Source organism: Lissotriton vulgaris, chromosome 2_1 (assembly GCF_964263255.1).
Source record: "Lissotriton vulgaris chromosome 2_1, aLisVul1.2, whole genome shotgun sequence".
NCBI lineage: Eukaryota > Metazoa > Chordata > Amphibia > Caudata > Salamandridae > Lissotriton > Lissotriton vulgaris.
Genome location: NC_141687.1, coordinates 954,686,804 through 954,704,780, shown reverse-complemented (window position 1 = coordinate 954,704,780; position 17,977 = coordinate 954,686,804). Strand labels below are relative to the sequence as shown.

General features: G+C 48.3%; 1 protein-coding gene across 2 annotated transcripts in view; it reads right to left on the bottom strand.

The window, feature by feature from the left end:
* KIAA0319L (KIAA0319 like) overlaps positions 1-17,977 on the bottom strand; it is a 962,229-nt gene that overhangs the window by 161,865 nt on the left and 782,387 nt on the right. For both annotated transcript variants that reach the window (XM_086956507.1, XM_086956508.1), the window contains exon 18: positions 12,200-12,322. In XM_086956507.1, the coding sequence (XP_086812633.1) occupies positions 12,200-12,322 (123 nt within the window). The remainder of the gene's footprint in view (positions 1-12,199; positions 12,323-17,977) is intronic.

The following is a 17,977-nucleotide window of genomic DNA, read 5'->3' as shown; positions in this document are numbered from 1 at the left end:
AGGTGATGGCGAACCCTGCCCCCTCTGGCGTCGAATGGGCCTGAAAATTCAGACAAGGAGGATTTTGAAGCAGATGCTGCGGGGGCGGGTGTGGACTGACCTTGCCGGTGTCCCCGGCATCGCCACAGCGGTTACCATGTCCGAGTTGAGATTGTTTCTGTGGCCTGTGGCTAGCTGGACGTGAGGGGGCGCCCCTTCTTTGGCCACGAAAGGCGGAAGTTTGCAGGCGTTGACCGAGGCCCAAGGACTTGCCTGTAGCCCTGGAATCCTTGAAACGCTCCAGCGCACTGTCCGCCTTGTCGCCAAAGTGGCGACGGCCATCAAAGGGCATGTTCATAAGGGAGGCTTGGACATAGCCCGAAAAATTGGCGGACCTCAGCCAGGCGTGGCGGCGAACCGCCACCGTCGTTGCAATTGCCCTACCTAGCGAGTCCGTGGTATCCAGTCCACACCGAATGGAGTAGCGTGCTGCATCCCTTCCCTCCACGAGGGCTTGGGTAAGCTTTGCTTGGACCTCCGCCGGGCACTGCAGCAGCACTTCCGCAACCGTATCCCACAGGGAGTGGGAGTAACGGCCCAAAAGGCAGGCGGTGTTGACAGACCGCAACCCCAAACGCATTGAGGAGAACAGTTTCTTGCCGAACAGGAAACTGGGGTCGCCCAGAGCCGGCGTCGGGCCACGTTCCGATCCACAGGGAGGCCTGCAGAGGGCTTGGACCAGGTGCCCAACAGAACGTCGGTGAGGGCTTCGTTGAACGGCAGGAGAGGCTCAGAGGTGCATGCCTGCGGGTCTGAACACCTCAGTGAGCAGTTTAGTCCTCACGGCTGCGACTGGGAGCTCAAGACCCAAGGCCTTGGCTGCTCTAGTCAACACCACACTGTAAGCAGCCCCCTCCTCCGTAGCCACGGTAGGAGGGGACACAAATCCAGTGTCTGGCGAAGTGTCCATACCACTGGCCTCCCCCAGTTCGTCTGCCCAGTCCTGGCTCAACTGGCACTGCAGTGCCAGAGGATCCGCAGACCCCTCCCAGTCCTCCTCGTCATCAATCTCCTGATAGTCAGGAATAAATGATGGAGCCAGGTCGTCGGTGAAGGGCTCACTGATCGGCGTCGAAGACGGCGCCGGACAGCGCCGGATCTGGACCAGGGCTGGGGACGACGTCGTCCGGGGCGACACCCTTGGTGACGGCACCAGCGGAGGGGGTCGTAAGGTCGGCCGGCGTCGTCACGGATCCAGGCCTGGATCCTGAGGAACCCTGCGGCGTCGGGCCCGGAGTCTTCGACGGCGCCGGGGCCGGAGCCACCACCCGCTTGGGCTCCCAGACGGACCCGAAGGCGCCTCGGCGGGTTCTGACGGAGGGAAGCGCGACCTCATGGCCGTGAGGAAGGCGCTGATCTCCTCCGACATCGCGTGCAGCCCAGGGACCAGCGGTTGTGGAGCTGGACGCGGCGCTTGCTTGGGCGATGTCGCCCGAACCCCGGGCCGCGTCACGCAAGCATAGGAGGAGGGGGGTGGGGGGGAAGGGGGTCAGAAAAGCGATGTCGCTTCTTCAACTTCATGTGCCTCGAATTACCCGAGGACTTGGAGCCCGACCAGTGGCGTTGACTCGCCGAGCTGTGATGACTGTGGCCCCGCGACCGGTCCCTCTACCTCCTCCTGGACCGGGACCTTGAGCGGCACGTGGCCGACTGCCGGATCTCGAGGCGCTTACGGGACCGCTTCCGCCTAGCCTTCGACGTCGAGGCCCGGCAGCCTGGGCACGGCTTATCATCGTGGTCAGCCCAGAGGCAATAAAGACACCGACGGTGGGGGTCGGTTACAGTTGTCGCAGGGTTTGATCCCGGGCATCCCTATCGGCACCGGAGTCGAGAAGATCCAAAAGAGATCAATTTTTTACTAACTTTTTTGACTAGGAGTACTGCTCTTCCCGGATCAGCGCTTGCTGGCGCGGAAAAAAGAAGAACTGACGTCAGCGCGTGAGGGCAGCATCTAAGTACTCCGAGGACGTCATCGTCATCCCGGCGACCACAATGCCGAACGCGGAGCCGCAGACGACGCGCAGGGTTACTACTACGCAAAACTTTCCGGATCCAGTCTGACGCCTGGTGATATTCTAAGGTAAGGAATCTAACACTAACCTGTTTCTTTCAAATACTGGCGTTCGTTTAAAAGCCATTCAGAGACATTCGCTTCTGTAGTATCAATATCTGTACCACGGCGGACCGTTTCAGATAGCGTGTAGAGAAACTCTTCTTTATTCGCAGTATTCCATTTACTAGCGAGGCCACCTTTAGTTATGCTGATTTTCTCAATGGATGGAAATTTAAAAAAAATATAGATTTTTATTTTATAAACAGGCTCCATACATTTGCACAATAGTCAGCAGCAGTAGGATAATGATACAGAAAAGACAATGCTACATATTTTTACACAAACAATTCGGCTTGCATTGGAAGATCAAACCCCAGATATACATCCTCATGTTGGCAGTGAACCCGCTGGACACCCCCACTGTGAAACTTCAGTCGTCTAACATTTCGGCTGGCACAGTTACGGCACCACAACCACTTTCGCCCCACCCCCTCCACCCCGCCCACCCACCTCCCTTCCCTCTCAGGGCATGGAACATCAAGCAGACCCTTTCCCGCCGCTAATCAGACTCAGACATGTCCTGGGTATCCACCAACTCCCCTCTATATTGCCTCCATGCCGCCCACACTTTCTCCCACTTTTTGGGGCGCCCCTACTTTTATAAATGACTCTTTCGGCCCTTTGGCACCAGTCCAGGTCCCTCTCCCAGTCCTCCACTGTTGGCACCAGCTCACTCCCCCATAATCTCGCTATGTTCCGTTTTGCAACCATGCTAGCTAGTGCTAACCAGATCTTTTCTCCTTACGGCCATGTGATATCGCTCTTAACCCCTAAGATGTGCCATTGAGCTTCCAGGGGGACCTTCGACCCCACTACCTCCGCCATGATAGCAGATAATCTAGACCAATAGGCCCTGATCTTGGTACAATCCCACAATATATGGAAAAACTTTCCCTCCTCCCCACAACCCCTCAGGCAGAACTTCGAGTCCACATAGCCTATACTATACTGTGTCGTGCGTGCGGTGTATGAGCGATGTAAAATACGGAGCTGGATGAGCCGAAACCTAGCTCGAATTGCCACCTCTCGCGGGCCTTGCAGTGCCTCCCTTCCAGTCGTCGTCATCCAATAACCCTGCGTCCGATTCCCATTTCTCCCTCAGGGGACCCAGGGGATCAGTCAGGTTGTTAATAAGTTTTTTGTATGTCAGGGAGATTGCCTGGTCTACCATTCGGTCCATTAACAGTCTGTCCTCCAGAGGGGCATATTCCGGGAGTTGTTCCCCGGCCAACAGATGTTCATGAATGGCGTGTCTAAGCTGCTTATAGTGTAGGAACTCCCCGCTTCTCATTTGGAATTCCGCCTGTAGGGACGAGAAGTCCACCACGTCCCCCCTTCTCCAGAGGTCCCCTAGTCTATCAATGCCTATAAGGCTCCATGCGTGGAGGTCTTAACTTTGCCACCGCTGGAAGAAAGTTCCCGGCCCACAATGGGGTCTGAGCTGTGAGTTTCGCCCCGATCCCAACAACTTCATCGCACGTTTTAAACCCCTACCACTGCATCTGCCTCTGTTGTAAAGGGCCACCAGATAGGTGCCAGCCCCGAAGACCCTAGGTCCACCCGGTACGCCGGCTCCTCCAAAGGAGCAAACAGCCATCCATTAACATTGATCAGCTGGGTCGCCCAGTAATATAACCGGATATCTGGGACTGCGAGCCTGCCTTCGTACATTCCCCTCTGTAATTTCTTAAGAGCGATCCTCGGGCAACCCCCACTCCATAACCAAGAGCGCTGCTCTGAATCAATCGTACAGAAGAATTGCTCTGGCACGATGAACGGTGCGCTCTGTAGCCCATAGAGCAGACGGGGAGGGCCATCTTTTTAAATCGGACCGCTCGCCCCATTAGGGACAGAAGAAGAGTCCTCCAGTACTCGACGTCGCCGCGTAGGCGCTCCACCTGAGCCGAGACATTCAAACGCATGTATTCTGACTCTGTCTTCGCTATCCAGATCCCCAGGTAGCGAAAGACCTCTTTCCACACCAATCCTCCGCACTCACGTGTGAGGCACGGCGTTGGGCCCACAATGGATGGAAATTTAAGTGTAAATTTCAACAGATGAAGGTCAGACCAGATGCATTGTGCAATGATGGGGGTGGAATTGGTCAGGCCTTTGGTCCAGACTTGGTCACGAATGTGACCTTTTTGGTGGGTGGGAGATATGACCTGTTGAGTAAAATTTAAATTAGTAAGAAGGTCAGTCATTTCAGCCGATTGTGGCCCTTCATGAAGGTCTTTATGCCAATAAGTGAAATCTCCCACGAGAAGAACCTTATGATCAATTTTAAGTTTAGCCATCTGTTCGCTAGGTGCCAAGGGAAAGGAGGCATCTGATAAGGGGGCCTATAGATTAAAACACAGACAAAGGAATCGTGAGAGGATTCAAGATTTATTACAATATTCTCAGTATCCTTCATAGAAAAGCATGTCAGAGAACAAAACCTGCAATCACTGAATGATAGCTGCCACCCCCCCCGGTTTACCAGGCTGGCAGTATGCGTGAATAATATAATAGTCAGTAGGAATGGCCGCCAGCATATCAGGGGCTGAGTCAGCGGTAAGCCATGTCTCAGTCAGCAAGAGAATGCTAGGTTTGTCCATGAGCAAAAGACAGAAAATATCCAACTGATCCTTAACAAGGGAACGGGTATTAAGATAATAAACAGATAAGGACGTGGCCCCAGATTTAGCCGGGTTCTGTGGAGAGTACTTGGGCGCTATAGAAGACTGGATTTCGCAAAAAATGGTCAGTTTCATCAAGATTTCATGTTCAGAGAGAAGAGACAAAGTATCACAGGTGGGGCACAGATGAATAGAATGTACATTTTTTAACGTTTCTGTAAAAGGTAAAATGGGCATAGTGAGTAGCCCCTAGGGCCGGGCCCTGCGCTCCCGCACGGCCTGTTGCATTTACCTCTGATTCCCCGCCCTCAGCTCCGCCCTCTAACAGCGTGATTGGCTGCTACCGGGGGAGTGTCTATTAGCCACCGAGGGAGCCGGAAACAGCAGTGTTAGGCGGGTGAAGCGAGTAATTGTTTTGAAAAATCAATGAAAGTGCAATTTTCAATTTTAAAAGCAGTAGTTTTAAAAATCAGGGATAACAATTCCTAGCAATGTCCAACAACAATTCTTAGAGCAGGAAGTCTAGTGCGCGACTCCCGCACTTCGAGCTGCCTTTACCTCCGATTCCCCGCCCTCAGCTCCGCCCTCTCGCAGCGTGGATGGCTGACGAGCCCAGCCCACCCTTTAGAACGCCCGCACCACGGCGGAAAAACCGCCGCGGTTAAGGCGTTAAAGAAAACTCCTAACTATGCATTTTATTTTTCGACTCGGAGTTTGCGCTTCTCCACACTAATCACTCAAACTATACAGCCTACCAGTATGGATGACATGTGACTCCTACACTTTTAGTCCTTTGGCTTTTGTAACATTTCTCTGTGTAATGTATTATATTGTAATTGCATTTATGTAGCACTTACTACCCCTGACGAGGCGTAGAAGCGCTTTTTCTGCGAGTAGCACGCTACTCCGGGACCCTTAGAGGTTTAGTGTTGAATTAGTATAGTGAAACATGAAAGGGATTTTAAGTGGTGGATAGATTAGTCAGTTATTTGGATACGGAAGGATAGAAGAGGAAAAAAAGGTTTGAATTTATATAGCGCTTGTTACCCCTGATAGGGTGTTGGAAGCGCTTTTTTTGGGGGGCGAGTAGCATGCTATTCAATGTGTGTGTGATGCAAAGTGCTATGACACCCACCACTGGTATGAGTGACACTTTACAACTAATAAAATGCATCTGAGGGAGAGTGGTTATGGAGACTTGGTCACTGTTATAAGGGTGCTAGTGAGAGAATCCGTGGTAGAGGTGGTCATTGGGGGGGGGGCGCCAACAAACTGTCGCACAGGGCGCCAACAGTGCTAAAGCTGGCCCTGTGCTCCTTTGGTGGTCCCCGAGAGCATCACTGAGCGCCAAGTGCTCTGGCCTGGTATGCCCTGTATGAACCCCCGGTTTATATAATCTTTGGAAAATTGCTGTGTCTGGGAGGCTCTACTGTCACTGCGTTGCCTCTGGGGTGCTGCAAAACTGCCTGCATTTGGCGACGGGCCTAGCAACTACTTACCTCTAGATACGACTTTGCACTGGTGTGCATATTCACCCTACTTGTCTGTTGACCTCTGTGAGAAGTTGGCCTGATATATGATGCTCACTAGTACTAGTGATCACCTTGTATCAGTCCAAACAACCCTTATGGTTTATATGTTGTAAGTCAACCTTATAGACCAGCTATCCTAATGGTAGCATGGACAAAGTAGTCTTAGGCTAAACTCTTTTGGCATGTGAAGCCAGCTGTTTTACCACATATAACCCCTTGCATACGAAGTGAAAGGACACCACACAGGTTGTTATAAAAATAAACAAGATATTTATTAATAACAAACACCTCTGAGCTCTTTATGAGATCTGAGGGCTAAGCACATGACAAGACTTAAGAAAAATATGTTTAAGTTGCACGAATTACAATGGTGCCCTAGGGGCACGAGAAACCATATACTAAACAAGTGGTATAAGGAAATCGATAGATGAAATGAAGCTATCCAGAGGCTGTAGGATCGCTGGGACTACACTACCCTAACCTTAGGTAAGTAATAGGAGGCCCATGGAAGCGAAGTGCAGTTTCTTCAAGATGGCTGGTCCCACGTGTCTTATCGCACCCACGGATCTCAGCTGTGCTGCAGATGTGAGTTGAGGTCGGAGAGGTCTGGAAGTCCGGGTCTCGTCGGGCTCTGAAGTCTGAATCCACCAGGGAAGACGACAAAGTGAACCGCTGGAACGCTTGATGGTGCCTGCTTGTGCAGGGTTTCACTCCTTGGCCACAAGGGAGATTTCTTCAGCCTTCTGTGGAGCAGAACGTCGAAGTCCAGAGTTTTTTCTTGCAGATTCAATTCAGGATAATCTAATTTGGAATGGGACCAGCTCCTACCTTTATTCTCCTAAAGGGGATGACTAGGTCCCTCCTATGGGTGGGACCAGGAAGGGGGGTGGTTACACCCCCTATCCTGTGTCCGGTTTCGCGCCAGGGCTGGAGTGCCCCAGCAACTGGTTTGAACCAGTGTATGCACAGGGACACCTTGTGTGCCCCAGGCATGTCTCATTCCTTTCAGGCCTGTCCTACCTAATACACAAAATCCTGTCTGGGGTGGTGCTAGCACCTCCCAAGGCAGGAAACCCTTTGTCCAGTCCTCCCTCGCTGGAAGGACTCCCAGCAGCAGGAGGTCAGACTTGTGTCTGTGGTGGCAGCATCCATTTTGTGATGCGGAGGCTCGAGCTAACTTTAACCGGGGTTCACAGTTACATACATGTCGTGTCCCTCTAAAAGGGTGGAATGCTACCCCCCTCGCCAGAACTGGCGAGGTGGTAGTATTCCAATTCGTATGACACCTTACTCAACATGTTTTGATAATGCTATGCCTAAGTTAGCAATAACCGCGAGGATTATAATGCACTTAAGAGTATATGGTATAGCGTTATCATGGAAACAGCTAAAGGACTTGGTTCCGAAAGCTGCAGACAAGCTCAGCTCATGCTAGAGCACCATCTCACATCATTCCAAGCACTATGCCTCCAGGATTGTTAAGGCCTGCCATAGGAGTGACTTATAGGAGGATATGTGTCCATTTTAGGGTTACATATAGGTATACTATATCTAAAGCAAAGGGTGATTACATCACCTTGCCCCAGCTGTGTTATCAGCCAGTTGTGTCAGTTTTGGATGGCCAGCCAGGGGTGGCATAATACATGCTGCAGCCCCTGGTAGGCCTTGGGTGCACTTATGCCCTGGGTTCCTATGGTACACTGTACAAGGACTTACAAGAGTGACCTAATGCCAATTAGATATGTATCTAAGGTACATGGAGACAATTTTAACAGAGAGAGACGGAAGCCTGGGGTCCTGGATAGCAGGATCCCAGGCCAACTATGTCGAAAACCAGCAAAACACTAGGCAAAAGTCAGATATCCACCTTCCTAAAACCTCTAATCCATTCTTGCCGGTCCCAGTTTGTGGCCCCCAGCCATTTCCTTCTCGAATGGGGCAGAACGACCCCCAGCAGCCCAACTAGATGACTCCGTGTACTGGAGAGTCTGAGAGACTGACATTGAAATGCATGACTTTAAATGTACAGGGGCTGGCCAACCCCCGAAATGGAAGGGACGTCAGTTCCAGTATTACTTAACTTGGCAAGGCGTACTGATAGCATTTTTACAAGAAACTCAATGTGCTCATGTAAGATTTGGGGGTCTCTAGTTGGCACAGGTAGGTACTTGTGACAAATAGGGACCATTGCCTCTAGTCAGCGTAAAGGGGTACATAACCACTGCTCACCCCATTGGTAGCTTTGCACGAGCAGGCAGGCTTATCTCAGAGGCAGTGTGTAAAGCATTTGAGAACACATACAGTAATCAAGTGACAACACTACAGATGGACTCCACACAAGTTGTATATTAAAAATAAGTATTATTTATATAGATTTAACACAAGACCACAAACGACAAAAATCCACAATACTGTACTTAAAATGGTAGAATTATCTTAGCTCTCTTTCGATCTTAAAATGCGACAAGTGTTGCAGGGATGGTGATGCAGAAAGGATCAGGTGCAAAGAAACAAAGATGGCGCTTCCTTCATGATGCGACACGCTCCTCCGATGTTGCGAGAGGGCCCGGCTCGATGTGTCAGCTGCAGCGGCGACACCCTTGTTCCGCGATGCGACAACAGCGGCTGTGACGGCGGCACGCTTCTCCGTGGATGCGAGGCGCTTCTTGTGATGCGGTGCAATGCGACTGCTACAGCGGCGCCATCTCCATGATGCGACGGCAGCGGCTGCGACAGCGACACGCTTCTTCGATGTTAGGAGACGTTTCTTGTGATGCAGTGCAATGCGACAGCTACACCGACGATATCTCCGTGATGTGACGGCTGCGACTGGGACACACTTCTCCGGGGTTGCGAGACGTTTCTTGAGATGCGGTGCAATGCGACAGCTACGGCGGTGTCATCTCCGGGATGCGATGGCAGCGGCTGCGACAGCGACACACTTCTTCTTGAGTCACGCTTCCAGCTCCTTGCGACACGCAGTCCCAAAACAGCAGCAGGTACTTCCAAAGAACTCTTGGGGAGCTGATGGTCGAAGTCTGTTGTCCCTGAGACTTCAGCAGGAGGCAAGCTCTTTTCTCAAGCCCTTGGAGATCCTTCACAAGTTGAATAAAGCACACAAAGTGCCTTTCTCTTTTCTTTGGCAGACAGGCAACCACTTCAGGCCAATCCCCCAAGCAGTACTTTAGCTTAGGTATAATCTCTTCTAAGTTTCTCTGGTTCCCCTCCTCAGCAAAGGTTTCTTCTTGTTGTCCAAAGTGATCTAAATTCTTGGGATCAGGGTCCCAATACTTATACCCCAAATTCCTTTGTCCTCTGAGGGCAGAGGGTCCCTTGCCTAGTCCAAACTAATTCTGGTCAGTCCTGGAGCACTCTGTTTACATGACTCCTTCTTTCCTTCACAGTGCAGGGCAGAGACATCAGACACACCACAGGAGGTGGAGCCAGTATTGTGGAGGGTAGGCACAGTCCTATTCAGGTCCCAGGTGCAACTCCTCCTTCCCATCTAGATGCAGCACTCTCTATTCACCACTGGGCTGACTCACCCTGTCTCCTGGAATCCCCCAGCCCCTGTCACTCAAACTCCAGACAAGGAATACAGGGCTCAGGGGTGCTTTGCTCCATCCGCAGAGAGCAAGCAGCCACTGAGCGAGCGTTGAAGGATCTTTACACACAGACACTAGCTGATGACCCCGCATCGTCGTCAAGCTTTGCTAATGAAGGAATTCCAGGACCTTGCTACTTGTGAGGTTAACTACCTGGGCAAATATGCATGACCTCAGGTGTATGGAGAGGGTGAGAGACCTGGCCGGATTGCTCCATCCCCCATAAAATGCTTCATTGATTAAGCACCTCCAGCTTGAGGATAGCTCCTGCATCACAAGTAGCAAAGCCATCCCTAATACTTTTTCCCTTACTATACTCATTTATATGCATCGCAATGTGTCGCTGCCGAAGACGAAATACCACATAATTTTGCAGAGGTTGACATGGTTTGGCAGCAGGGGGGACAGCAGCAGTTCCTTGCCTCGCCTATCTCTGGTGACGAGATTTTGCAAGCCATTGATGATCTGAGTCGCACGAGTGCCCCGGGTCTTGATGGTTTTACTGGGACTTTATATAAGACTTATTAGACAGTACTGATTCCCCACTTACTGGAAGTCTACTCAGAATCCCTAAAGCGAGGTGACCTCCACCCGACAATGCATAAGGCAGTGATCCCCTTTGAACTTAAAAACCAGGCAAACCCCCAGACAGTTGCACCTCGTAGAGGCCACTGTCCTTGTTGAACCAAGATAATAAAATTCAAGCAAAAGTCCTAGCTACTTACCTCTCCCTCCTTATGGATAAGATAATTTCCCCATTACAATCCAGGTTTGTTCTGAGCCGCTCCACCTTGGTTAACCTTCGAACTCTATTTGCGAACTTCAATCAGATCAATCCTGAGCTCCCCACCGCAGAGATTTTACTCTAAGCCGAAAAGGCATTCCACATGCCACATTGCGAAAGCTTGGAGTGTCCAAGTGATTCCGTAATGTTGTTCGGCCAATGAATACTGCCCCAGTGGCCTGACTAAAAGTGAATAGCATCTGAAACTGACCAATTTACAATGTCCCGTGGCACTAAACAGGGGTGCCCTCTATTGCCTCTTATTGATTATCGCCATGGATCCCCATGGAGCGCCACCAGCATGTGGACTATGCTCTCACAGCGGACCCCTTTTAGCATCATTGTACGCGGATGATGTGATTCTATTCATTAGAGATCCCGATATCAACCATCCCCCTCTTCTTTGCGAGGTCGTCCGCTTCGGGACAGTCTCAGGTCTCACGACCAATTAGAGTAAATCCAAGATTTTCCCCTTGACGAATGCCACAGTCTCCTGTCCCCTTGAGTTCCCCTTAAAATAGAGTACAGATCCCCCTAAATACCTAGATATTTACCTACATCAACATAGTTCCCAAGTTGTACGCCTGAACTACTGCCCCACAATCAATATGTTGTCATCTCAAATCAATCAGTGGATTAAACTCCAATTGTCGATCACTGATAGAACTGCCATCAATTTTTTTATTATTTATTTCAGAACATCCCTATAGTTCTGACAAATGGCTTCTTTGACACCTTACATAGTATGCTCATGCGACTACTGTGGGCCAGTAGACAACCAAGAATTAGTTGGCAAACCTTAATCATGCTATATGTACGCAGGGAATTCTGGGCCCCACTAATATTTAGTAGCACAGGCACATTTGCGTAGCACTGTTTCCATCCTGATGCACGCTTACAATTTTTGAAACCAGAGTTGTCACATGGCCACCCAAACCCACTTTCCACAATTATGTCCCGAGGCCTAACCAGACTCTTTAATAAGTATAGACGTTCCAGCGAACACATTGGGCCTGGATCAGAATCACCGATATCTTGGTTTTACTCATTTGTACTCTCCCCATATCCCTCTATCTGACAACCACTGGCTTCCGATGACTAGAGAGACACTTACCATGCGGACTCTAACCACTTGGTGAATGCACAGACTGGGTGACCTTTTTGCGGATGCCGAGATACGCTGTCAACTCATTGGCAAGAGGGCACAAAGTATCCAATATGGACAGATTCATTTTATATTGACTGTATAACACAGTTTGCGCCACAATTCCGACCTTTCTGTCGGAACCTTTTGACTTTGCGGCCATTGGGCACATTTGTAACCAGCAATCACAGCGATCCATTGCAGGACAGCGGAGTTTTCACACAAAAAAAAATGTAACAAGAGACCTTTAATAGATTAGTTTATAATTGCATTATTACGAATTTCAGAAGTACCTCATTTGAAAACTAAAAAACTGCCCAGTTTCAATGGAGTACAAAAATAAAGGGTAAGAAACACATACCACAGTTGCTCTCCTCATCCCACATCTGCACCCTAAGGAAATTCTCCATCCAGAATGGGTCGCACACGCAGCGCTTGGTGAATGAATCGCAGCGACCATGATCTGAACAGTTCAACTGACAGGCTGCAGAACAGTGGAGGTAACAGAACACACATGAAAAAACATCAATTAGAAGCATATGAAGATGGAAATTATGAAACATATGTCTGATAAGCACAGCTGGCAGGCTAGATTATATATGTGGGGCACTACAGTGGAGAGAAAGATAGAAGCACATTAAATAAAAGAAAGTAAGTAAACACAAAAAGAAAATGTGGTGTGTTGTAGACGTTATGACCTGCACCCTGCTGTCATCTATTGTTGCAAGTTGTTTTAGTTCAAAGTGAAATTTCCGGTTTCGAGGTGACTTGTGATCCTTGCCTGAAACCCACAATGCACTAGGTAATAGTGTCCAACCTCAGAATGCTTTTCCCATACAGGTGCAAGCTAGTGAATCCAAAGATGTCAAACAGGACCGTCTATGTATACTTGTATACAGTGATTAACTTTATTAAAATAAAAAAAATAAAAAGTTCTAGTAGGGAACTTGATGGGTGGTTCAGGTGAGGGAGGTATTGAAGGGTTCACCGAAGAGGAACGAACTGTATGGACACTTTTAGAATGTTTAGATAGGTAACTGTGGGTGGGGGACAACAAAGAGATTTGGTTCGGACTGTAATGCACTGCAGATTGTACTTACGTTTCATTGTGAAGCCCAATATGGGGGCTAAAAATGTTAAAGCAGTTAAAATATATAAATCATTTCTGTTTGAATGATATGCAACGGATAGGCAATACTAAGAAATAATCAAGAGTTTGTTCTAAGTAAGACATGATCTTTGTGCACTTGAATTAAAGGTCCCCTATTGTTAAAGCTTTTCAATGAGGAAGGCCACCCTTCCATGAAAGATACTGTAGTGGAAAAGGGTGCAGAGGCTCAAATGGCGGTCCCAGGAGTCTGGTAAGAACAATGTTCAATTCCCACAGGGGGGACTGTTGGCACTCTATGGGGAATCGCTCTTGAAGTGTTCCATAAAAGCTCCTATTAATGGCATATATATTAAATATACACCTACTGAAGAGTACACTAAGTCTGCCTTTTTTAGTGCAATCATTAACAGACAATGTCTTGCACCAAGGACTCCAGAGACAGCTTGCTAAGAGTGTGGCAGTAGCAGACATACTTCTTTCATTTGGCTGCATAAAAGATGAGGAAGTAGGCTTGGGAGCCTCTTCCAGAATTGATGTGCACTCTTCTAAACAGGGCAAAATCTTAAGATTCAGCGCCCTGAGATTTGGGATGTTAGTGCTGAGTAAGTGTGTGAGTAAATTTCTCTTTTTCTTGTGTGGATGTACACACATCTCTAGGAGTGCTGCGTACCACAGCTGCTGTGCCCACTTGGCTGCTATAAAAATGAGCCTCATGGACACTTGTCTAATTTTCCTCAATACAGTATCAGCGGTGGTGGTGGAAGAGAGCAGGTAAATGTCCCTAATCAATTTATAGATAATGCACTGCCATTCGAATATGGGTGCGGGTACCAGGAGAACAAGCTGCGGCATTGTGCGTTCGTAAACATCAGAAACAGGTCAACCATCAGGGTCCTCCATTGATTAAAGTATTCTTGAAATATCCGACTGTTGTTCTCCCACTTAGGTGTTTGTTGATATGTTCTGCTAAGGGGGTCTGCAAAGTCACAGGAATGTGTTCCGCCTGGAGAAAGACTTGATTGTGAATGATACAAGACCGGGCTGTCTGAGCCGAGATGAACAACTGAGGTGAATGTGTGTCCCCTTGCTTTTGAATGGAATACATTGTGGTCATGTATCCTGCCCAAAAGACTACTGAGCTGTTATGAGCGAGTTTGTAAAACACACTGAGCGCTAACTGAACTGCCATCAATTCTAGGAGACAGGTGTGCAACAACTCATGCTAAGAAGACCCTTAGCCTTAAAATGGGAAGCAGCCTGAATGTGCTCCCCAACCCTTAAGGTTGGAGTCTTTGGAGATAATCACTTCTGGCTAGGCATTGAGTAAGAAATAAGTAACTTACCTGTAACTGTATTTCTCCAGTGTTGGGAGCTTTCATAGATTCACATGCTTGAATCATTCCCAGTCGTCATTGTGGGAGTCCCCGGTACATTAAATAGTAGTAATAGTGATAAACGAAGACTGATAGGAATAGACTAAAACAGGCCTAGGCCTCAGCGTTTATTAACCTATCATAGTCGTTATTAAAAAAGAGACCAAAGTTTTCCTTTTGTCAATCAGCATCTACCACCCTCTAGAACACCACTGAGAGAAGCTCAGAACCTCAGATTGTCGAGCACTAGTGCTAACTCTCATATAGAGAAATAGAGGTATGGTGGGTCGCATGTGAATCTATAAAAGCTTCTAATAATGGAGAACTACAGTTACAGGTAAGGAACTTATTTCTACTCTGCTTAGAAAGTGGGAAACCTTCTTTCGGAGCGATGTATGCTACAAATAATTGAGAAGACTTGCGAAAGGGTTTTGTTTTTTGCAGATAGAACTTTAGGCAACGCCTGACGTCTAGCAAATGGAGGGTTCTTCCCGCTGCAGTTGATGGATTTGAGAAGAAAGACTTTAGTACCAACTGCTTTTTGAAATGGAAGTCCGAAGGAACCTTTGGTATAAATTTTGGATTTGTGCGGAGGAGAAGACCATCAGCCTTGAATTGCGAAAATGGTTCTTCTATGACAAAAGCTTGCATTTCACTTACTCTCCCGGCGGACACCTATTTATTTATTTATTTTAAGACTTGTATTGCGCAACTAATCATCCTGACAGGGATCTCTCTGCGCATTTGGCAACACAGTGCTGTTGACCAGGACAGGACTTACGGCAGTTAAGAGACATGTTTTTAGGAGCTTCTTAAATTGTTCCAAACTAGGGCAAGCCCGTAACTCATCCGGCAGACGATTCCAATGGAGAGGGGCAAGATGTGAAAATGTGCGTCCTCCCGATTTGGCTTTCTTGATTTTACAGGGGAGAAGCAGATTCCGGTTGCTAGATCTTAGTGCACGGACCGGTTTGTAAGCTGTTATTTTCCTCCTTAGATAGAGCAGATCGATCCCTTGCCGTGCTCTAAACACCATCACCAGTAGTTTAAACACAGCTCTCTTTCTCACAGGTAGCCAGTGCAATTGTTGTAACAGAGGGCGGGAGGGGGTACGCCCAGGTTTATTAAGGAATTGCCGAGCCTCTGTATTTTGCACTACCTGTAGTCTTGCTGCGAGGTCATCCCTGATTCCTACTAAAAGTGCATTACCATAATCTAGTCTGCTGACTAGTAGGGCCTGTACAAAGGTCTTTCTGTCCTGCACAGGGATCCATGGAAACCTATTCCGCAACATCCGTATGATACCAAAGCAGGTTCCAGATACTGCTTTCACCTGCTCCTCCTGCAAGAGCTTGTTGTCTATCAGTATGCCCAGGTTATGAGCCTGAACCATAGGGTTAGGTGCCTACCCTAATTCCGGTGGGCACCATTCTGCAGACCAAATCTCCGTAGCCTTTCCGAACAGAAGGATCTCTGTTTTGTTGGAATTTAAGTGCAGAAAGTTCTTGCTCATCCAGTTGGCGATTTGCAGCATACAGGACCTAAATTTTACTCTAGACTTTTCTGGGTCTTTTTCGATGGGGACTATCACCAGTGTGTCATCCACATACGAGAGTCTCTCAAAGCCACAGGATCTTATGATGGCTGCAAGCGGGGCCACATAGATGTTGAATAAGGTGGGGCTTAGGATTGAGCCCTGCGGCACCCCCTTGTCCACTGCCGTGGTCTGGGAGACGAATGTGACTAATTGGACACTGAGTTCTGTTGTTAAGGAAACTCTGCATCCATGACCAGGCTCGTCCTCCGACACCCATCTCCCGCCTCTGCAGCCCCAGGTTTTAGATGGTTTTGAACCAGGTAACCTCCTCTGGTGATTAACTTGTACTCTTAGCGCCGAGACACCCCCGACGGGGGTAGCCGCGCTCTTTATAAGCTTCTTAAATAATAATAAATAATAATAACCTGTCCAATAAGACATAGTAGGAGATGGTGTCGAAGGCAGCAGATAGATCCAGGAGCACCATCATAGTAGGGGACCCTCTATCCTGTAACATCCTGATGGTGTCGACTACTCCTACCAGTGCCGCTTCTGTGCTAGGGCCTGCACGGAATCCTGATTGCGAGGGGTCGAGTAAATTATGCTGTTCTAAGTATCCCATAAGTTGCTTGTTTACCAATGTATCCATGACCTTTGAACTGCTAGGAAGGAGGGAGATTGGCCTATAATTTTGCAACTCTGTGGGGTCTGACAGCGCCTTTTTAAGTAGATGGTGTATGTGTTCCCTTTTCAAACTTCTGGGAAAGGTGGCTGTAGCCAAGGAAATGTTGTACACCTCGGTTAGTGAAAGGACAAGGATTGGGGCAAGTTCAGCCATTATAAATGGCAACACCGGATCCGTGGGAGCACCGGAGTTTGTATGCTCCAACAGGCTTTGAACTTGCTCTGTGGTGATGGTAATGAAGGAGTCAAGTCTGGGAAGTGAGAGGTCTCTCCCAACAGAGTTATCTCCCCAGAAGCTTTTCCTACCGCTATTTTGTCTATCTTGTCCTTAAAATGATTTGCCAGATCATTGCATAGCGTTTGTGTAGGAGTGATGGAGGGTGTATTTACTTTAGGGTTTGTGAACACCTTCAGAATTTTAAAAAGCTCCCTGGAGGAGTTCTTTGCCTCCCGAATTCGCAGACCTAAATGGTCTCTTCTGGCTTGGTTACAGTTTTTTTAAGTATACTTTATGTAGTACTGAAAAGGCCTCTTTATCCTCTCGCTTCTTAGTGTTACTCCATTTCCTTTCTCGACATCTGCACAGAGTCTTTTCTTTTTTTTAAAAGTCTCAGAGTACCAAGGGGCTGAACTAGCTCTTTCCTACGTGCGTGTGACTAAGTGGCGCAATAGTATTTAAAGTGTCTTCAATGGACGCCTCCCATATTTCTAAGACCTTATCACTTGCCTCAGCTGTGTCGAAAGAGGGTTGAAAACTTGGCTCAACAACCCCAGGGTAACTTTCCTCCATGCTCTCCCGGAACCAGTCTGCCTTGGGGCTTTCTACCTATCACCTTAGTAGTGAATTTGAGAGCGAAATGATCAGTCCAGGGCAGTGCCCGCAGGGATCTATTGATAGGCCCATGTTGCCAAAAATGTTGTCCAGCATGTGCCCTGCTATGTGGATGGGTTCATAGATCCTTTGTGCGAGACCTAATGACTTCATGCAAGAAGCAACGATACCTTCTACGATAGGAATTTAATCTCTGCCCTGTGAATCGGTTCGAAAGGAGGCTTCATCAGTTGTGAAAGAACCATATTTAACTGCCATGTTGGAGTTGGAAACCTTATTGGAGGGGGTAGGTATGGAACAAACCTTTGAGGAATTCCTTGATTATCCTAGAGGACCACATCGGTGGAGAGGAAATTGTCCTTCTGTAATGAGAAATGGCTGCTAGATGGACTTTTATAGAAGTGTGTGCCAAACCTGATTGCGCCAATTCTAGGAAAAAAAATGGCAAGAGTTGTTCTGGAGATGAGGAAAACAGATGTATTTCTAGTTGGCAAAACCAAGTACAGAAAAGCTTCCGCTTGAAGCGATAAGTTTTGTTGGTACTATCCACTCTTGCTCTAGCCAAGATAGCTCGACTCATCAGGAAATTCTAAATACTGGAA